This window comes from Coptis chinensis, chromosome 8, assembly GCF_015680905.1.
Source record: "Coptis chinensis isolate HL-2020 chromosome 8, ASM1568090v1, whole genome shotgun sequence".
Taxonomy (NCBI): domain Eukaryota; kingdom Viridiplantae; phylum Streptophyta; class Magnoliopsida; order Ranunculales; family Ranunculaceae; genus Coptis; species Coptis chinensis.
In genome coordinates, this window is record NC_141463.1 from 16,567,867 (window position 1) to 16,591,290 (window position 23,424).

General features: G+C 36.6%; 2 protein-coding genes across 3 annotated transcripts; one reads left to right on the plus strand and one right to left on the minus strand.

Moving 5' to 3' along the window:
• Positions 1–3,018: 3,018 nt before the first annotated feature.
• Positions 3,019–4,703, minus strand: LOC147480233 (histone acetyltransferase of the MYST family 2-like). The gene is made up of 5 exons (XM_086578592.1): positions 4,372–4,703; positions 4,195–4,283; positions 4,056–4,121; positions 3,184–3,393; positions 3,019–3,081 (listed from the first exon to the last, which is right to left on the minus strand). Exons 1-5 carry the CDS (start codon positions 4,658–4,660, stop codon positions 3,019–3,021), a joined length of 717 nt encoding a protein of 238 aa, XP_086434718.1. The 5' UTR covers positions 4,661–4,703.
• Positions 4,704–15,180: 10,477 nt separating this feature from the next.
• Positions 15,181–19,087, plus strand: LOC147480234 (FACT complex subunit SPT16-like). 2 transcript variants are annotated; one of them, XM_086576724.1, is made up of 3 exons: positions 15,181–15,321; positions 15,554–16,103; positions 16,182–19,087. In XM_086576724.1, the coding sequence occupies exons 2-3, from the start codon at positions 15,608–15,610 to the stop codon at positions 18,812–18,814; spliced, it is 3,129 nt and encodes a 1,042-aa protein (XP_086432850.1). In that variant the 5' UTR covers positions 15,181–15,321; positions 15,554–15,607; the 3' UTR covers positions 18,815–19,087. The 2 variants fall into 2 exon arrangements, with proteins under 2 accessions (XP_086432850.1, XP_086432849.1); XM_086576723.1 differs by having other exon boundaries at positions 15,554–19,087.
• The last annotated feature ends 4,337 nt before the right edge of the window (positions 19,088–23,424 follow it).

Here is a 23,424-nt window from a genome sequence, read left to right on the forward strand (position 1 = left end):
GGATACATTCAACCGCATGTTCTCAGTTTGCACTTTGCTAAAAAGTAAAATATCAAAACTCAAAAGAACAAATCAGATGTAACGACACGATCCACAACTGAAGATGAAACGAGAGAAGTTTCTAGATTTTGTGTCAACCACTTCCTTTCTAAACGAACACAATGAAAAATAACAGATGAAGCTCTTGGTCTCTCAAAGGATGAGATTTAAACCAGCATAAGAATCTACAATCCTGTTATTATCTGGCAAGTCATCTGCTAAATGTAATTACAAAGGTAATCTAAACAGTTATTAATGGATCTAAACAAATATCCACGAGATTTGCTATAACAGCCCGCTTTTTCTTTTGTTTTCCTAGTATAATAAATAATAATAATAATAATAATAATGAAAATAGATAAAATAGATAAATAATAACTATCAGTTAAGGATAAAAGTCCCGTAAGTAATAGATAAGTGTTGTCCTTGTTTTTCGGTGAGTTTTCTCACGTAGAGTTTTTGGGTAAAAACACAGCGAGAGTTTTATACAAAAAAACGAGATTTTACTGAAAGAGGAAAAAAAAGGTTTTTTTGGTAGCTGGTTAATAGTCGGAGCGCGCTAAATGTGAGTAGTCTGAACATGTTTATTTTGGTTAATTTTTGTTTCTACTAAACCTATCAATAATACTTTTACATATTTGAGATTTGGTAAACTCTGTAATGTTGCCGACTGATAGATACAAAATTTTCCAATACTATAGTATGTAAAACTCTGATAAGTTTGAAAATTTAAACTGTCGAAGCCTTGACACCTTGACACCGGTCGTTACTTGCGTCACCATTCAACACCAAATTGTCCTATTATTTGTTGTGTTGAAATTATGTGTTTTAATTTATTTTATTGGTGATGATTGATTGTTGGTGGTTTATTGGTGATGATTGGTTGTTGGTGTCGCGAGATGGGGCTGTTGAAGCTCCGGAGGAGAAGTAATGGCGTCCAAACAAAATCAAACCGTCCTGATTTTTGGTGTGGATTGAACCTTTGGTTGGTGGATTTTGTTGTATCATTGGGTTTGGGTTTTGCTAGGGAGCGAAACCGAACTGTTGGGAGGTCAGTGGTAGCTCTGCAGTGGAGGAAGATCGGTGGAAGAGATGACCTAACAAGTGTTGGAAATCGCGATTTGTTGGTATGGATATTTAGGGGTTGTCGCGAGTAACCAAACCGCTGGAGTGAGGGTGGCGGATTAGTAGTTGGTGGTGGCTGCTGTGGCAATGGAGGTGCTGGAAAGTGAGAGAGGAAGATGAACAGTGCGATTCATTTTGTGTTGGGCTTGGGCCAAAATTTGTTATGTGGGCTAATGTGTTTTATTTTAGATTTTCAAATTTGGATTTTTGTTTTAGACTTTGGGCCTTAGACTTTGGGCTTTTGGGTTAGAAGAATTTGAGACTGGTTGACTGCTGTTGACCCTTGGCAGGTCGACTTTGACTTTGACCAGGGTTGACTTTGACCAGTTGACCCAATTTGACATTTTAACTCGGATTATGATTTGGGCTATTAGGATAGGTCTAGGGCTATTAGCAAGCTTGTCTTTAGGCTAAGACATTTCTATATACGTGTGTACGTGTATTAACTACTATGTAATATTTCAGTTTTATACACAACGTTATGACACTTAGACATCGGTATATTAATAACGTGTAACCAAAAATACATGAATCAAGATACTCCTTCGTTCTCTAAAATAATATATGTAATAAATTTTAATAATGCGTAAACAAATTTACTGCACTCTTTTAGAACTCTCCATGCCTCAAGTTTTGGAAATTGAGTTTTATGACTATTGATGTCATATGTTAGGTGGGCATTTATTGAATGTGCCATAAATGGCCCGTTAGCGTTATATATTGGGTATTATTCATTGAATGCATTCATTGAATGTGCCATGAATTTTTTGATTTTTGGCCGCCTAGAAAGGAACTAAGGTATTAGCCTTGCGGGTTAGTTGTATTCCTTGAGTATACGGGAATGTAGGGTTGGGTATTCCTTGAATGTGGCGGGAATGACCTAAGGTACATAGGTACTAAATGGTAAGTGTATAAGAAAAGCAATTGATTAATTGATAAGAGAAATTGATTTGATTATGCGAGTGTTTGGGTTACTTTTGAATACCTAAGATAATATCTACATATGTTATATAGAAATTCTAACTTTCTTTTGCAGGAAGGTAGGACTTAATAACATTTTGTGTAGGGACGCGATCCTACCCTTATAGCAGTGGATATCGGTAAGTTTTAATTCAATGATTTAGATATTAAAACGAGTTATTAGAATGAGTTAATATAATGGAAGTTTTGCTTGGGAAGAAACTATATCGGTTGAAATGACGGAACTATCTGTCTTCCAAGATGAGAATGATTAAGTTATTGGAAAATATAAAGTGATTGTTTGGATAATTAAAGTATGATAATGGTTTTATGTTGTTAGTCTACTCATATCAGCAGATTCCATTTTACTGACCCATGTTTGCTTTGTTTTGGTAACGTGGGTGTGTTCTTGGGAACATAGATGGAAGACAGTGGAACCGCAGCGTGTGATTTGGATTCTTGCCTGGAGCAGTCCGGGAGATTATTTTATTAGGTCTGATCTTTTAGAAGTATGAAATAACGTAGTTTTCTTTTCATATGGAATGAGAATACGATGTTGAGGACCTATTACTCTTAGAATGTTATATTGATGATTTTTGGATGGAAGATAGACTTTCATAAAGTAATAAAGAGAATTTTGGAAATTTTTTGTTGTTAAGATTTTTATGATGTGGGTTTTAGGTTTTGACATGTGTTGTATCCACCCCATCATAGCCTGAGTTTTTAGATAATTGAACATAGTGATGTTTGAGATATTTATATTTCAAATATTCATTTTTTTTAATTATTTAGAAATTCGGGCTGTGACATTTGCCCTACATTTGAAATTTTAACTGGAGTGTTCCCATAGTAGATAGAAATCTGCCTTTCTGACACCTAACATGACAAACCATTTTAACTAAACAAAAGAATCTTCCCATAAAATGAGAGCAAGAAAGTCTTCATTTCCGGGCGAGACTAAAACACAAACAATCATTATATGTAAACAGAATCCACAATTATTATATTGCTTTTATGTTCAAAATCAAGAGAAAAATGAAAATAAAAAACAAAGCTCACCATATGCCTCTGTAGTTGCTCTTTGTGTTGCACATAATTGAGGCAAAACTCACAAAAGTACAGCTTGGGAGAGTTGTCAAATTCTTCAGGAAAAGGGGAGAAATACCATGTCTCAATCTCATATCTTCCAAGTTCTATGAATTCAATATTTTTTACTTTTGTAAGTTTTCCATGTTCGCGCAAAGTGGCAGGATCAAGCCCCTCATGTTCCTGAAGATAAAGAAATTCATTACTTCATACTTTTTCCTAAAGGACTAGGATGACCACCCATGCAATAAGTAGAAAATAACAAGATATCACAAAAAACATTCTGATCGCCATGACATACTCATGATCTACTGCCATGTAAAAATATCCCGAAAAGAAATAGTGCATGCTAAATCTTCAGTAACTAAATGAACAAAGACTAAAAATAAGAGGAAGAGAGAGGGGTGTTATCATGCTAATGTAGTTCGAAAACACCAGTGAGAAATAATGTGAAACATGAGATTAAGACAGTTAAGCAGATATTTTCGTACCATACTACACATACATCAAGAGCATGAAGAAGTGTTGAAAGTCTCAATGTAGTGAGTAAATCTTTAAAATCGACCCTTACCTATCACCTGCGAAACAATTGACACAGACGCACATTTGTATGCTGAACACAGGTACAATTGAGTAATTGACACAGGTACAAGATGTTACAGAGATAAACACCGACAATCTAATACACAAATCCTATTTATATGTATTATCATGTTTCCAACACGATGTAACAAATCCGGTGCTCCAACAAAAGGAATGAAGTAGCTGACAATAACTCAAATGAATGCAGGACATAAATGAAGAAAATACACACAAGAATCAAACAACAGGATAGACCATTATACCTCTGGTTCTGGTTCTGATTCCTCAATCTTGCGCCTACGACCACGTCCCCTTTTCCCACTTATTGCCTATAAAGATCATAAACAAAATTTCCTTCAAATCTGTCCAAAACAAAAATAATGTAAAACTAATTTAAATTACCTGTCCTTTCACCTCTTGGTCAACACCTTTCTCTAAAGAACCAATATCAATTCGTTCAGCCTTAACCCACTCATCAAGCCTCCTTTTATCTAAATAAAAAAAATGCCCCAAAACATAAAGAAACAATAAACTCCAAAACCCTAACGATTATAAAATCAAGAATGAAGAAAAACTCACATTCTGTATAATGGACATAGTACTCATAACAATGGGGCCCACCGTCTTTAATTTTACGGCACTCGATGATTTCAGCTGGGTGGTACTTTTCATCTCTCCACTGACACATAATTCGTGCCCCTACTTGTATAGGTTTCATAGCATGACGATTACTTCTCTTTCTTGATGGATCATTTTCTGTTGTGTATATCGAGGACGGTTTAGATGAGTTGGGGGTATTTTTAGAACCCAATGGACGGCCACGATTTCGTTTTGGAGGAGTTTGGGGTGGTGTTTGAGGTGAACCCATTTTTTTCTTTGGGTTTTGAAGAAGATAGAAAGGGAGGGAGATGAACAAGCAAACCTTTTTAAGCAAGTGAAGTTTGAATACGAGAGAAATGTCTTAAAGGACCCTTTTTATCTCTTTAGTTCACCGACTTAAGTCTGCGTTCTTGGGCTTATGGGCCGACGCTCTTGGGCTTTGTTTATTAATTGGGCTGAGAGCCCAATATTCAAAAAAAATATCGCCCTAAATCCACTTGAATTGAATTTTAATTTTGCCCCAAGTCCAAAAAGATAGGCTATGCTGTGATGTCAAATTTTCATATGTAAAATACTATGTAAATTTATATTTTTTTAATTTTACATATGTAAATTTAATACACTAGGTAAAGAAAATTATATAAATTTAAATTTTCAAATGATGGTGTCAGCCCGGTTTGTCTTTGAGCCGAAATTATTAACGAAAATGTGTCCTTGAGCCGAAATTATAAATAAAAAATGATTACGTATGATGACGTCAGCCCGGTTTTGGATTTATAGTGAAATTAAAATTGAAGTTGACTTATGACGAAATTATTATTGGGCTTTGTCTTTGGGCCATAATCTCTGAATTGTAAAATATAATGTTGTTCTCTAGCTTGAAGATATGGACTTATGGAGCAAAATTTGGATAAACCAACTTGCATATGGTGGTACAAGATTTCAATCATATGAAAATTCGATGGCAGTTGGGAGTTGAGGAATAGATGAATTGTTGTTGTCTCTAATTTGCACATCCTAGAGTATGTAACTCTCAAAGACCAAACGGACAAAAAAATCACTCTCAACACCACCTTTTTTTTAATCACTCGCAAGGACCGAGTAGATAAAATATCAAGTATACTCCTAATGCGAAATAATAAACGGCCTGACCCAACTGAAACGCCCTAGTATATATAGTATGAACAATCAGTGTTCATACGTCAACATGAGCTATGAATAATCATTGTTCGTACCTCAATATAATGTATGTATGATCATTAAGAACACCTATTGGAGATTAACAATCATTGTTCATACCTATTTGGGGTATCATACATCAACATGAGCTATGTACAATCATTGTTCATACATCAACATAAGATATAAACAATCATTATTCATACTCAAATGATAGAAATGGTAAAATCGGAAAGTATTTATTTCAAATCTGGGATATTTGTCTTTATAGGTTATTTTCACAAAAAATAGGTTTATTGGGTTATTTTCATTTTCATTTGTCCTTGTGAGTGATTTTGAAAAAAGATTGCCATAATGTCGCCGGTTGAGTAAACTCACATTTTTTTTTGCTAACCGGGTGTCCAGGCAAACTTACACGCCACACCTTAACTAATGCCGAGGGCCTTAGTTGGAAATTCGATCGGGTAGTGGGTACTTACTTGCTAGTGGCCTTGAGCGGAATTGAACTAGTAACCATTGGGGAGCAAACCCAAGGACAGACCAGTTGAGCAGACTCACATAAAAATATTTACTAAACATAATTCCCAAGCGAAAGCAAAAACTATTTAATTTGATCATCTGTCTACTTTCCAGATAATGTGTATTTTCTAAAAGAAAATATGAATTCAGTTATGCAATGATAATATATCAGACTATTAGTAGACTGCACGTATAGAGTTATACAAAGAGTTTAACTAAATAAACTCACAGATTTTAAAATTGGAGACTGACATTAGAGCAACAATAAAGAAGATAACCCAACATGTATAAGAAATTACAAAAGGCGATAAGCAGCCTGTCATAGAAAGAGCAACTCTTATTGAGCGACAAGTTGAATCCAAGAAAGATGTAAGACAAGGTTGGCATAATAGCATCCCCTACTTTTGGTTCAATGGACTTTTTGTATGTCCCATAAAAGGAGGCCTCCTCTTTGAGGTGGTTCCTTGTTTACACTTCGCATGAAGAAGAGAAAAAGTACGAACAACACACCACTAATAAATTCTCTGCTAAACCCCCAAACCATCATCAAATAGGTTTCTCATAGTCCAAAATAGGAAGTTTTTTTCCTGCTAGACTAGAGACAACAGAGGAGATGATTCCAGAGAGTCCAATCCAACACCCAATTACACTTTAACCCACCTACATGGAATGGGTTATAGGCCCTACCCATAACAACATGAAAAAACACATGATGGACCGGTTAGTTAGTTAGTTTGAGAAGGGGACACGTGGCGGGATAGGGTGAGTTCTATATAAAACTAAAAAGGCATAAATTCTTTGGAATAGTCATGAAACGAAAAAAGAGGAATCGACTCGAAGAGTGAAAGAAAGAAACAATTCAGAAGATTCTAAAGAAAAATATTCCGAAAAATAAATTGAAGCTTAATTTATCGAAACCAACTGAAGATGAAGAAGGGAAAACTACACCGGAGGAGGCGGAGGAGACAGTAGAAGTGAAGAAGAAGGATAAGCAAGAAGAGAATTGCGTCTCCGCCGTGATTGGGGATGATGGGGAGCTCGACCTGGTGACTTCAAACAACCGACCATAGATGGATATAGGAGGGTGCGTGTGGAGGCGGTCGCACCTCCTGAGATTAGAAAATCTCCACTGCCACATAATTAATTGCCTACAAAAATCTTCAAACTAAAGACTCGCACCCCCCACCCCCATTTTTTTTTGCAAACTTCCACTATTGCACCCCTAAAATTTTCACAACTATAGTGAGATTATAATCAACAAAAAAAAATAGTATGAAAAAAAAAACTAATAAAAAACATTCCAATAAACCAACATATTTTTTTACTTCTCCTTTTGCCCTTACAAAATTATCATTTATCATTTATTTTGAGTCTAAAATCATTAAAGATGGACAAATGTGTCTTTGAATGTTTGATGGGTTTATGAGACTAAAACAAATAGTCAAAGGCCCAAAGCCCAACCAATCAATTTGTATAATTTTAGTCACCCATAATAAACATGTAAGCTCTCTTTCCTTTCTTTCGCTCTCAATTCTTGAACAGACGTCAGACCTCAACCCAAAAAAAAAAAAAAAAAAAAAAAAAAAAACTCAAAAAGGACTTGCGGCGCAGCTTGTTGCACGCTTGTCCTAATTATTTGTAAAACTTGTTATCATTATCAATAAAATTTTCACTTAAAAAAAATATAATAACTTGTTACTTTCAATGTTAATTTTTTATAGTTTTTTCCACGTGATAGTAGAGTTATAGACTTATAACATTATAGAAAGTTAACAATTTGATAAATTGTTGTAGACTTAGCTTGTGGACTAGAATATGTAGATGATATATAGACATATATAGTAAAAGTGGAAGACAGAGAGTATCAATTAATGACTTAAGTGCTTAAGTAGTTAACTTCGTTAGTCCATATTAAATTCTTAGTAGTCAACGCACTATAGTTTTTGTGAATTGAAATAAATGCATAATTTTTTTAGGGCGGGAGGGGGGTTGTGTGAACATAATCTCGCACCCCCCTTGCTTAGAATCCTGGCTTCGTCTTTGCAACCAATGCGATACAACCTTTGCTATATCGAAGAGGATTGAAAAGCATGTGGGCTGCCATCGATGATATGACATTGTTTGTAACTACAAGACCTGTTTCTATTTGTTCAAAGAGGAAAGCCAGAGAAAGAAACATTACCGACGCTGGCATATCAAACCCGAGGTGGCATCATCATCATCCAAATATTGAAAAGTAAGTTTTACAATTTTCTTTGATATCAAGAATTAATAAAACTAGCAAAAGGCACATGCTACGCACGTTTACAACTGTGTAGACAACTATTGTTGACTAAGTCTTAGAATAGAGTAGGGTTACATTAGGTAAATAACCAGAAAGTATAGGGGCAAAAACGTCATAAAATGTGGAGAAGTGATTGAGAGATACATAAAAAAATATTAAAATACTATTGCGGGACTGTAGTTGAGGGCGCGGATTTTAAAATATTTTAGATATAGAATTAGATGCTTTAGTGAAAGATATATAGTATCTTTATTATCGATTATCGAGTATAGATGATTTAAACTTCACTTGTGTGTAAACCGGAAGTTGGGCATTCTTGTAGTTAGTGGAAGTTTGGAAAGATTAGCATTGGCAAAGTAGTGTACTTATGTGTAGAAGCGATGATTCTAGTGGCCATGCTTGTCCCCTACTCCAAACCAATTTAGCGACCGTAGGAGTTTCACTGTTAAGTGTCATCCCACGGCTCTAAAATCATGAGTGGGTGGGTGTAGGACAAAACTCGGGAAAAATAAATAAAGTAATAAGTGATGGTGTAGGCAAATGAGTTTGGGCGACTCTTGTCTGTAGGAAACTCATTGTGAGAGTTGAAATACCCATCAGCTCGTTCTTAGATAGGGCATCTCCAATAGGGGGTGTAAAATTACACCTCCACATAGGCTCCACCTAGGTGCCATTAGGATTTTACAACTCCAATTGCAAATTATTGTATAGTCCAATAATATTCACTCTCTATTGTTCCCAAAGGAGAAGTGTAAAAAAGTTTGATTTTAAACTCAGATAACACTTGAAGTGATATCCTTCTTTAATTTAAAGAGGGATGTCACTTCAAGTTTCGTCCGAGTTTAAAATTTTCAAATTGTGACTTTAGAAATAGATAAAGACGTCACTTCAAATTTCATCCGAGTTTAAAAAAGTTTCGTCCAAGTGACGTCCCGAACGATTCTTTTGTTCAGACGTGTGTTCAAGTGTCGCCCGGGCTATTTATCAACTGATAGCGAGATGGAGAATTCCCCACCCCCTCTATCAACTAATAGTCTATACACCCCCCATTGGAGGTGGTCTTAAAATACTTGTCAAGAGATACGCAACTGAGCTTCACACTATTCCAGCATCACACCTAACATGCATGGTTTATTATCTGCAGATGTCGTATAGGTGTTGGGATTTGGTTTGAATGTTTTATTTTTCTTAGGGTCTGAATGGTTTGCCTTCATAAATTTTATCTGTAGTGTTTTAAATGGTTCTTTTGGATACTGATTGTCTATTTTTACTCAAATTGCAGACATGGAGTGCTTCTATTAGTGTTCGCGAATGTGGATAGGAGAGAGAGAGAGAGAGTAGTATGTGATCATTTTCATGGAGTGTTGCTGTTAGTTTTTGGGGATGTTGATAGGAGACAATATTATATGGAGTGTTATTGATAATTTTCTTTGATAACTGTAAACAATTGATATTAACTTTACTGGTAGACATGGCCGACTCAAGCTTAGATGTGGCCTTAGGCAACCAATCCAAGTGAGGCCTTGTTTCCTTTAAAAATTCATTGAAAAATTGAAAGTATTGTGTGTGTGTGAAAGACGTTGATAAGGAGAGACGTTGGTTAATATGTCTTTAATATATGTCTTTAATTAATTAAGTTAAAAATAACTGAATAAGTGGAAAAGATGCTATAGAATGTGGAGATTCTAGCATATATGGTGGGATTTTATATTTTATTTGATTCTTTCTAATTAAGGTATCTAACTAAATGAATACACTCCCACCAAAATTAAGATAACTACGCACTAGTAACCATTAGATTTATCATAGAATTTTGAGATGCAAATTTTGTAGTGGTCTATTGGATTAAATTTTCTTCAAACCAATTCACTCCTGAGATTTAATACGTGGGGAGAAAACAAATAGACTCGTGTATCATTTTTTATTTTTTTTTCCTTTATAAAATATGGTAATATCAAATTTATATAAAGAGAAATAAAGAAATTTTGAGGCCTTCTAAATCTGAGGCCTTAGGCAGCCCGCCTAAGTCGCCTTATAGATTAGCCCACACTACTGGTAGAGCCATAGAGGTTGAATTTCAGTATGGTTGTACATTTATTAAACCGTACATCAAACATGTACTACATGGTAAACTTTAACACTAGATAAATAGTTTTATATGTTTTTTTAAATGAGTTACCCATTTTATTTTCTTGGGTTTGGTCCTTAAGATGCAGGATGCAACAAAGTGAACAAACAACAGTTTTGTGTTGATACGCTTACGACCAAGGAATTAAATTTAGTTTTTGGTTAATGTTTCGGTGATCACAAAAAACAAAAATATATAAATTTTCGAGAAATTTTCGCAAAAAGTGAGAGAAAAAAAAAAAAAAAAAAAAAATATAATATAATAAAAAAAAAAAATGAGGGGTTGAGTGAATAGTGATTGGTATGGACGTAGGGGTATTTTGGTAATTTTATAATTATTTTTGTTTTTTTCTATTTTTTTGGGGGTGAAATTGTATTTTCATAATTATCAAATTTGTTTTCTAGCAAAAAGTGTAGACTTGGTGGGCTCCGGGGTGAGAAAAATGATTGCACATATAGAGATAAAATAATAATTCACTTCTATTGTAAATTTAAAATTAGAAAAAATAATAATAGTGGGACTTGAGATTGTTCCACGTGATAGGCACGTGGCATGAGGCTAGTATATATATATATATATATATATATATATATATATATATATATATATATATATATATATATATATATATATCTAATATAACAAGGGAGGGAAGTTTTATGACCTACGGCTGGGATTCAATATGAGTGGTATAAATCGAGGGGGCCACTTGTTGGAGTTTGATTCCACCGTGTTGGAGTTTGATGGTAATTAAGACTTCCCATTAATTTATTACCAAATCAAATAATAGTAATTAAGACTTCTATTTATTAAATCAATAAATAATGATAGTTAAAATTTGTTATTAATTAAGCAAATCAATAAATAATGGTTTAATTGGTAATTAAAACTTTTCATTAATTTATTAAATCAATAAATAATGATAGTTAAATTGTTTTTTTTTATTAATTTTGCAAATCAATAAATAATGGTTTAATTAGGCAATTAAAAAATAATTTTCCAATAATATCAAATTAATTAATGCTTTTAGCAATATTTCAAAATTAAAATAAAGAACTTCAGTTCAATCAAAATTTTCATTTTTTTTTATTATCAAAGTTGATATTTAAGGAATCAAAAATCCTACACATCGATTGTTCCCACATAGTCACCACAAATGAGGTTTTTGACAGCCCGAGACAACAACAAGTTTTGGGAGGCCACCCATCCTATGGCTACTCCTACATGAGCAAACATTTTCACTACATAGTTTCCATGAATCCATAAACCGAAAAAAAATCTCTATGTTGGGATTTGACCAAAAGCATAAGGATGAATTCCAACACCCTAGCATGGGTTGGAACATCTTCAATCTTCATGTCTCGATCTCAAACAACTTCATAGATGCTAGAATTCATACATGAACACAATGACTACCCTAAAAAACCCCAACCGAGAAATAGGCTTAAAATAGGCACCTTTCCAAGTTGCAAACCTGTTTCAACCTCAAGCTTGCCATTAAATAATATGGTATAGGGCAAAAAGATAAAAAAGAAGCGATGAAACTAAATAATGTAAGTCTTATAGTTTCCCAAGAAACAAGAAGAGTAGAAACTTTTTAGTAGAATAATTGAGAGAGGGAGTTAAGGAGGAGAAGTGGGGTATTACACTATATGCCAAAGATTTTTTTTTTAGACTATCTAAAATACTAAAATAAAATTAGCAAATTATTTAAGGTTTCTACCATTTTTCCAAAAGCAATTTATTAAAAGACAAGTCTCGGATCTCAAAAATCAAAAAAAAAAAATAACAAGTTTATTGAGAAGTTCTTATAGAGATGATCACCCTCAAGTTTATTCAATGATCATCAGTTCAATGAGGGTTTTTCATGGGTATTTTAATTTCTTAATTGATAGCTTACAAGAATTTAAAACGGATCGGAAAGTTATGACAAGTATGAATTGGATATTACTACAGAGAGTTAATCGGTTAAAATATAGGATGAGATATACTCTAAAATAGTTGGATTTCAATCTCATCCAATAACATGCGAGACGTTGAGGACGACAAAACCATTATGCAACACTTTAAAATGGATAGTTGGTTTACATCGTCTCGATGAACAGTTGGAATTATAGAAAAACTATGAGTTAACGAAAATGAAATAAACAAAAAACAATTCAAAACCATAAAATGAAATCAAATTATGAAATTTAGGAAAAGTACGTACCTCCGGTGCATGTAGTCACCGTTTATATATATATATATATATATATATATCTGAATTAAGTTTCTTTTGAACTACAAAATTTCATGTTCAGTCCGTTGAAGTATGTTCAAAATAATTTTTGTAGAGTGAATTTGACACAAATCTTTTTCTATTTTTTATTTCATGTGCTATACTTTACCGGTTACGCTGAAGTAAGAGATGAGTCAGGTGTGCCGTCATGAGTCGAACAAGAGCAAATTAACATTTGTTGATATACCTTACAATGTGCAAAGGATTGCTCAAAGTGTAGTTAACTGTTGTAGTGAATATTCTCAATTGTATAGTATGGTTTAATTACCTGCCCGGTAACTTTGGTATATTTGCAATTTGCATAGGTTTTTTGTTTACATTTTCAATGTCAACAGTGGTTGTGTTGCTTCAATATCCCAAAGTAACAAACACAAAGAAAGTTTTGCCAAAATTCTTTGCGACATGGTGTTCATAGACGTGTAGAGATAGCACCAAAGATAAAAGACGACAACATAATTTGTGCCTTCATGGCTAGCTGGAGCGTATATCATATTCATATTTTGTAATCACACACACACACACACACACACACACACACACACACACACACATATATATATATATATATATATTTTAATTATTATTATTATTTTTTTTGTAGTTTATTTTATTTTTTAATATCGAAAACTAAATCATTAGGAAGGTGTATATACATGCTAGGGATACATATTGCCAAAACATGTGTGATGTATAAAGTTTGTGGACAAGCACGTTTAATGTATCATATTAGTCAAAATTGTTTCGGTTGGATGAATTTTTCACAAATACTTTTTGTTTTTGTTTTATTTCTTGAAATTGTGAAAAATACATGAATTAAAATATATATGTTCAAGACAAAAAACTGTACCAAAAAATAAAATAATGAATCAATAATTATTATTTAAATAAGAGACGAACATAGAGATGATGTTTGTTAAAACTGTGGCTAGGAGAAAATATTAGTGAATCTAAACAAGAAAAAATAATAATAAATAAATAAATAATATTAAAAAAATCAATGCAAATCAAGAAATTCAAAAACAATCTGTGCCAAAGGCACGGGCATTACCTAGTATATATATATGGCGTAGCAACTATTCTTTCAAATTTAAATGTCTATATACAAAAAATGACCAAAATAAACAAGTCACTTTATCAAAATTAACAATCCTCTCAAATAGACATATATGATATATCTCAATAATCAAATGTGCCCCATAAAAAAATAAAAAGAGAAAAGGGAAAATCAATAACGATGACAAGGTGAATACTAAATGCTAAATGTTTGTTTGAGAAAGATTAGGTCTAACTAGTAAATGCTAAATGTTAAATTGACAAAAATAATTTAACCACTATTTAAATTATTTATTACACTTGCTACCGTTTGAACTTTTATGTAAATTTCGTGAAAAACTGCATATTAGTGTACAAAATGAACCAAATCGAAAAAATGGTTGAAATTTTTGTAAAATTATGTCGAAAACTTGCAAACAAAAAATGAAGGGTTTGAAATGTTTTTATGCCCACCGAAAATGAAATTTTTGTGAAAATATCACAAAAAATTCCGAAATTTAGTTCCTTGCTTACGGCTTACTAGGGTCTTGAAAATAAGTGGAAAATAGTATGTTGGTACTTGGTACACACTTGGTAGTTACTACTTACTAGTGGGTGTTTGGGCTGGAGCGCAGGGGCGGATTTGTGAGTTGGTTGACCTGGGCTGTAGCCCCTTAACTTTGCTCAAAACCCAAAAACACAATGGTAACTGTTCACTCAAAAATAAATAAAAATAAAATAGTAGTGAGAATTAGTGTTAGTAGCCCAATCACATGAAACGGCATATATACAGAGCCTGAAACTTCAGTGTAACATATAATTCGTGTGACAAAAATCTCCTCTTATCTCTAAAGTTCACATTCATAACTCGTGTTAACACTCTTACTCCTTTGTATATATTTGATTCATTTTCACAACCTAATTTTAACTCAGATCAATGTTATATATACTTAACTACCAATTTTCTTCCATTTACATTTTTAGGTGTAAAAGAATAATATCCTTAAACTAATGTATAAGTTATTAAGATATTGGAGTAAACCATAGTTACAAATGGGTAGTCTTGAAAATCTTGATTCCATGTAATAAATTTCAGAATGTTGGGTTACTGACAGTAGAATTTGTGGGCTCATTCCAGATTAGGAAATAACATTTTATATTTGATGATTATATTTATGTGGGAGGAAGTGAAGGTGTGATAATATTTCTTTTTGTACATTTAATAACTTTTAAAATCAAATAATAACGCCCCAATATAAATAACAGTTTTATTTTTCTAAACAATTGGTATTTTAATCCGCACAAAATTTGCAATGCCCAATAGCCTTCCACACAATCCAGCCCATCCCAGCCCGGCCCGGGGTAAAAGCCATCTTCTGTTCCTATAAAATGTGAGGACCTCAAATTCTCTTCTTCTTCCTTCCAATAGAAGAACCAGTAGAAGAACCCGTTGAAAAATGATACACCTTGATGAGCTTGTTTTTACTTGCTGCTCCTATCTATTCCTAGGTAACACCTCTTTTCTCTATCTCTACCGTCCTTAAAATTCCGATATTATAATAATTTGATCTTAGATCTAGAGTAATGCTATGTTTATATTCAAATTCCGCAAATTTGAACTTTGAATTGTAGCAAAATAAGTAAATAGTCAAATTAAAACATGTTTTTTTCTTAATTGGATAGGTAAACTTAGGAAATGATAAAGATTTAATAATTCTAATTTGCCACTTTGTTATTTCAGATCAATTTGAGAAATAAAACTTCGTGGGCTGCTGTTGAGTTTTCGATATATCCAATGGCAGACCATAGAAATGGAAATGCTGCACCAGTTAAAGGAGGTAAAAGTGCTGTAGTTTATACAATTAATCTTGAAAACTTTGCCAAGAGATTGAAAGTGTTGTATAGTCATTGGAGGGAGAATAAAACTGAGTATTGGGAATCTTCAGATGCGATTGTTATTGCGACCCCACCTGTGTCCGAAGATCTACGGTACTTGAAATCTTCTGCTTTGAATATATGGTTACTTGGGTTAGAGTTCTCGGAGACGATTATGGTTTTCATGAATAAACAAATACATTTCTTGTGTACTCAGAAGAAAATTTCTTTACTAGAATGTCTTAGAAAACCGGCTAAGGAAACTGTTGGGGCTGAGATATCCATGCATGTAAAGGGGAGGAATGAAAGTGGGACTGGATTGATGGATGATATATTCCGTGTTATTCGTTCTCAGTCAAAATCTGCTGGTCATGATAACCCTATTGTCGGGTATATTGCAAAAGAGGAACCTGAAGGTAATCTTCTCGAGACTTGGGCTGAGAAATTGAAGAATTCTAATTTACAACTTGCTGATGTGACAAATGGGTTTTCAGAACTGTTTGCTGTTAAGGACAGCACGGAGCTTACGAATGTAAAGAAGGCAGCATTTTTAACGTCTTCGGTCATGAAGCATCATGTGGTACCGAAGCTGGAAAAGATTATTGATGAGGAGAGGAAGGTTTCTCATTCAATGTTAATGGAAGACACAGAGAAGTCTATAGTGGAACCGGCAAGAGTTAAGGTGAAGCTGAAAGCTGAGAATATTGATATCTGTTATCCTCCCATTTTCCAGAGTGGGGGTGAGTTTGATCTCAAGCCAAGTGCATCGAGCAATGATGAAAATCTGTACTATGATTCTACGAGTGTGATTATTTGTGCCATTGGGTCTCGCTACAATAGCTACTGCTCTAATGTAGCCAGATCTTTTCTGATTGATGCCATTCCAATACAGAGCAAGGCATATGAGGTTCTCCTCAGGGCCCACGAAGCAGCAATTGCTGCATTGAAGCCAGGGAACAAGGTTAGTGCTGCTTATGGGGCGGCGTTGTCAGTAGTTGTGAGGGATGCTCCTGAATTTGCACCAAACCTCACCAGATCTGCAGGAACAGGCATTGGTCTTGAGTTTCGTGAATCAGGGCTGAACCTGAATGCCAAGAATGATCGTGTCTTGAAAGTAGGGATGGTTTTCAATGTGTCACTTGGGTTTCAGAACTTGCAAACGCCGACAAAAGATCCAAAAACCGAGAAATTCTCCCTCTTGATTGCAGACACTGTAATTGTCAATGAAAAGCTTCCAGAAGTTGTGACTGCGATCAGCTCAAAAGCTGTCAAAGATGTAGCTTACTCGTTCAATGAGGATGACGAGGAAGAAGTAAAGCCCAAAGTGAAAGCTGAGTCCAATGCCACTGATGCCTTTTTGTCGAAGGCAACACTCAGGTCAGACAACCAGGAGATGTCGAAAGAGGAGCTGCGTAGGCAACATCAGGCTGAACTTGCTCGCCAGAAAAATGAGGAAACAGCTAGGAGGTTGGCAGGGGGTGGTTCTAGTTCAGGAGATGGTCGTGGTGCTGCAAGGTCTTCAAGTGATTTACTTGCATATAAGAATGTCAATGACATCCCTACTCCAAGGGATTTAATGATTCAAATTGATCAGAAGAATGAGGCCATCCTTCTGCCCATTTATGGGAGCATGGTACCTTTCCATGTTGCTACTGTCAAGAGTGTGAGCAGTCAGCAGGATAGTAGTCGAACGTGTTACATTCGAATTATCTTTAATGTACCTGGGGCAGCCTTTAACACCCATGATACGAACTCCTTGAAGTTCCAAGGGTCTATTTATCTGAAAGAGGTTTCCTTTCGCTCTAAGGATCCGAGACATATCAGTGAAATTGTGCAGCATATCAAGACCCTTCGCCGACAGGTTGCATCACGGGAATCGGAGAGAGCGGAAAGGGCCACCTTAGTCTCTCAGGAAAAGCTGCAGTTTGCAGGGACCAAATTTAAGTCAATACGGCTGCCTGATCTGTGGATCCGTCCTGTATTTGGCGGGAGAGGGAGGAAGCTGACTGGTACTCTTGAAGCCCATGTGAATGGGTTCAGGTATTCTACGTCTAGGCCAGACGAGCGTGTGGATGTAATGTATGCTAATGTAAAGCACGCATTCTTCCAGCCAGCAGAAAAGGAGATGATTACTCTCTTGCACTTCCACTTGCACAATCACATCATGGTGGGGAACAAGAAGACAAAGGATGTCCAGTTCTATGTGGAGGTGATGGACGTGGTCCAAACTTTGGGAGGTGCAAGAAGATCGACAAATGATCCTGACGAAATTGAGGAAGAACAACGGGAGAGAGACAGGAAGAATAGAATAAACATGGACTTCCAGGTCTTCGTAAACAAGGTCAATGATCTTTGGGGGCAACCTCAGTTCAGAGCGCTGGACCTAGAGTTTGATCAACCTCTGAGAGAGCTTGGCTTCCATGGAGTGCCTTACAAGGCGTCAGCCTTCATTGTCCCTACTTCGAGTTGCCTGGTCGAGCTTGTAGAGACACCCTTCCTAGTCATCACTTTGAGCGAGATTGAGATAGTGAACCTGGAGAGGGTGGGGCTTGGGCAGAAGAATTTTGATATGACAATTGTGTTCAAGGATTTTAAAAGGGATGTACTTCGCATTGATTCCATTCCGTCCACAGCACTTGATGGTATCAAGGAGTGGCTTAACACAACCGACCTCAAGTACTATGAGAGCAGACTGAATCTAAACTGGAGGCTCATACTGAAGACAATCACGGATGACCCAGAGAAGTTCATAGAGGACGGAGGGTGGGAGTTTCTTAACATGGAAGCAAGTGACAGTGAGTCTGATAACACAGAGGAATCTGACCAAGGTTATGAGCCGTCAGATGTTCAGTCTGATTCAGTCTCAGATGAAGAGAATGATGACAGTGAGTCACTGGTGGAATCTGAGGAAGATGAAGAAGAGAGCGACGAAATGTCAGAAGAAGAGGAGGGGAAGACGTGGGATGAGTTGGAGAGGGAGGCTACTAATGCAGACAGGGAGAAAGGTGCCGAGTCAGACAGTGAGGAGGAGAGACAAAGAAGAAAAATGAAAGCATTTGGAAAGTCACGCGTCCCTGATAAGAGGGATCCCAGGGGTGGCCCTCCCAAGAGGGCTAAGCTGAGGTAAAGTGTGATGGGTACGTCATCCTCACGTCCAGTGATTTGTAGGTAAATATGATCAGTAAGGCGATAATTAAGTAGATTAATCTTCCTCGATTGTGATATATATATCTGTAAAGAAAACGTGTGGCAGATTTCATGTTTTACTCTCTTTTTTGTTGTTGTTCTGGGGATGTTGAGTTTGAACACTAAATAGAAATATGGATGACGCTTTCTACCATGTAATTTGGGCATTAATTTTTGTTGGATAATGGAAAAGTATTTGTCTTGCTCTTGTCAACCTCTACATGTTTCTGTGTTTTTTTTTTTTTTTTTTTTTTTCGCTAGATATGATGGAATTTGTATTACTTTAAAAGTTACATTTACGTGGGTAGAGAAGCTCAGTGCACATATAGTGTACAAGCTTCTACTATTCATCTCTATTTCTGTTGGTATTTTCACTGTAATTGGCGGGGAATGTGGTCTTGATTTTCTATTTCGAGCATGATGTTCTTTGTACAGAGTGGTTTGAAATGAATGCTTAAATGTATCTGTAGCATGTCATGTTTTTTATGATCCAAGTCGAGACTAGTGATGATATGGTCCATTTTCAATGTACCAAGACATTTTGCATGAAAACAGTAACCAACAGTGGGCATTTTAAGTCATTATTTTTCCCAGTACACTTGGACGTACTGTGTCTGTCAGGCGCCGAAACCCAGCGATTTCCAGCATTTTCAACATGTAATCAAGACCTACAGAAGCATTTCCCAAGGTTCTCAAAAAAAAAAAAAAAAAAAAAAAGAAGAAGAAGAAGAAGAAACTACAGGTCCTTCTTAAAAAAATAAATATTTGAGCTTCATTGTGGTGGGCAAATGTACACGAGGGAGTTACAAGAGAGGACAATGTATTGAGGGAGGTCCTCAACTACCACTGTCACACAGAAGCAGTAACGGTGGGCCCTTAGGAGAGCTGAAGTCAATTATCCCGACCAAAAGCAAGTCTTGCCAATTGAGAACCAAGTCAAGAAACCGATAACTCCTTTCAGCTGAAGTAGATTAGCTAATACCAAAGAAACAAGCTTTCAACTCTATGCTTACGAAGTCAAAGACCACATCTTAGCACAAAATCCCTGCCTCTAATTCTGGCCATTAACCATTTCTCCAGCGAATCTACTCTTGCAACACATGGAAAAAGAAGCTTTAAGCAGGTAGCATGAAGATACACTCATACACCACAATCACACCGCAAGAGCAAGGTGTAAGTTTATGGTTATGGTCGATTTTTTAAGCACATCAAACAAAGGACAGATAGGTGGGACATAAGATTGCCTATATGGATGGATGAGCATGAGCTATAAGAGTGCGTCCAAGCAATGCAGACATATAAGAAATGAACCTTGAGTTGGAATAGGGACCTTCATTGACAGTTTAGCAGGGAAAATCTGACAGGTTGCCTATGTCCTCCCTAATGTTTGTTCACCCAGTGTTCGTACATCATAAAAAGAGCACTGAAAAAATACCCTTCCCGGATCATCAGAGATTGTAATATTGTTATAGCTCGCAGTCATTAATCGCTCTTTTGCGATCAATACTCCATGATTCCTACCAAAAAACAAATGTCGGCACCATTGGCCGCTGCATCAATGGTATCATATCTGAAAATGGCGAGAACAACCGAAGCTAACACACTTTCCTAATACTGCAACCACGATATTGTGTGACATTGGTGATTGGCAGGCCATAAATAAGTAGGACGAGCCGCACCATTTGAAACACTCATCCTCCTCCATATAATTAGCTTCACCACTGTCAGCATGAGCCGTATATGGGATGTAAATAGTAGATTGATCTTATTAGTGATCCTAGAATATAGGATGATTTAGTTTCTTGTTTCATAAGATTAGATTTAGTTTCCTATTTCATAAGATTAGATTTAGTGTGTGGACCCTCATAAATGGTCCACAAGGCATTACCCGATCCTCTTCTTTTGTGGCCTCGTTGGATCGACTTGTGCAATGAGACATCCAACTCGACGGAATGCTCAGCAACACAATGCCGCTAGGGACCAGTTGGGCATGATCTCTGGACATGACACCCAGACTGGACCCTACATATTTACAGGCCTAGCCCTGGTTCGTAGCCAGGGCCCAACATAGCATGTGGGCCAAGCCTCACTATAAGCCCGTAATCAGATGAAAACAAGTCCCAGCCAGACCTGGCAGAATCTGGAGATTGGACTCTATCCAATGTAACTGAAAATTAAGGATAAGAATCTATATCTAGAGATTCTCTATCCAATTTAACTGAAAACTAGGATAAGGATCCATATCCAGGGATTCTCTAGTTTTCCGACTGTTACATAATGAGGAGTTTTCACCAACAGAACTACATTGAAAAACTCCACACTCCGAAGATTTTTTCAGAGACTTGATCCCTCTGGGGTATGTAGGCAGCCACTGAACTAAAAAGTGGTTCAGTCTCAACAACTAAAACATTTTTTTCTTATGCAACAAGTTCAACAAGGTGCGCGAGTTCTGAAATTGTTTTGCAGAAGGTGGTGATATTCAGAAGGTTAGTTTTTATTTTAAAAGTGTCTGGGTAGATCAGTTTTTGCCCCGACATCTTTTGGCGCCGTCTGTGGGGAATCAACCCACGACTACGTTCTTCTCTTTTATTATATTGAATATCACGATCAATGGCTGCTGGTAGACCCAAAAGAAATCAAAAGGTGGCTGACACTAGTCAAGCTACAGAAATTGCACAAAATCTGCCTCCTAATGCTGAGACAGCACAACACATAGTTGCTGACGAGGTTCATGCTCAGAAGAAGAAGTATGCGCGTCAAATTCCCTCACAAAATCTGGACGCCCAGCATGAAGAAGAAGATTTGGTGGAAACCTTGCGAATTACTGTTCTAGCAGGGGAACAAGATGCAACTAGGGATACTCGAGTCGTCACACACAGAGACGGATTTGCATCTGTTGGGGCAAGACCATCAATGCTGCCTCAGCGTCTGCAGCAACGCCTTGGGCCTAGGTCGGGTGCTATTTCCACCCAATCTGTACCATCCATATTGCCTAGGCGTTTGCAAGGCCGCCTTGGGCCTGGATCGGGCCCTCAGGATCTAAGCCACAATGCTCACCCATTTGATGAAGAAACTTTAATGTCTATGTTGCTTAAGCTGACCAGAGAAAACAATCAGCTTAGGAGAACTGACGACAAAAGGCCTAGGGAAGAAAACTCTCAACAAGAATCTTCCGTACCAAGGGAGAGCAGGTCTCAAAAGAGGAGGCATCATCCAAGGAGCCACGCCTCCAACAGCACCCAAAACCACAAAACTCCAATTGTGGAGCGTTTAGGTGGTGCTGACGTTGTACTAGGATGGGTTCGTAGCCCACAACGTCACCGAAGCAGATCAGTGTCAAGACATTCCCAGTACCCCAAGGAACAATCACTGTCAGTTCCCGGATATTCCTCTGCGGCTCAAATCGATCTGGAGCATGACATGCAACGCTCTCGCAGTCTGGTACTACAAAGAGGACAATACAGACCAGCTTGAGGTAACATAAGATTTGATCGTATCCCTGGAGGTTCAGATTCCTCAGAATCCGGATACAATGGTTCGAGGAACACTCGCTGGAGGACTAATGGAGGTTATCAGATGGTTGGAGATAGAAGCAGTAGCCAACAGTGGGCCAGAAACCACAAAACCGGAGCCCTCCACAATTCTGTGGGTGGTTACGCTCGAACCAGAGAGCTAAGCCCACGTAGGGCTGAAGCAAATTTCAGGCAACATAGGCAAGACTCTGTTGAGCCAGGCTGGAGCCCTGAAAGGAGAAACTGTACCGATAGAGTTGACACGAACAATGTCACTCTATAGGAAAATAGTGACAACTTGAATAAGCAGCGAGTCCAAGAGCTCATTAGAATTGCCATGGATTCCAAAGCTACTCGGGAAAAGGACCTAAAGAATCTCCTTTTATAGATGAAATCAGAGATTACATTTCCCCTGGTTCTTTCAAACAACCTTCAGTCCCAACCTACGATGATGTAGATGGTTGTCCAGATGAGCACTTGATGAAGTACAGATCGTCTATGGCTCTTTTTAATAACAATGATGCGTTGATGTGCATAATGTTCTAAGCTACCCTTAGCGGAGAAGCTTTGACATAGTTAATTTAACGAGCTCCATCCGCGTTCAATCCATACATTTCCACCTCGCCGACAAGTTCTCAAAACATTATCGCTACAACCGGGAGACCATAAAAGGTTCTGGAACTCTTTTCAACCTCCACATGGAGAAAGGAGAAAGCATTCGAGACCTTGTCAGAAAACTCAGGGTGTTGCTCAAGGAGGTCAGCAATGTAGGCAGCCACTAAACTAAAAAGTGGTTCAGTCTCAACAACTAAAACATATTTTCTTATGCAACAAGTTCAACAAGGTGCGCGAGTTCTGAAATTGTTTTGTAGAAGGTGGTGATATTCAGAAGGTTAGTTTTTATTTTAAGAGTGTCTGGGTAGATCAGTTTTTGCCCCGACATTTAGTTTCCTTCTTTATAAGATTGTTTCCTCATACATAGGATGTAATCCCTCTATATATTGCCTATAATCCCTCTATATATTGCCTCCATCTTGGA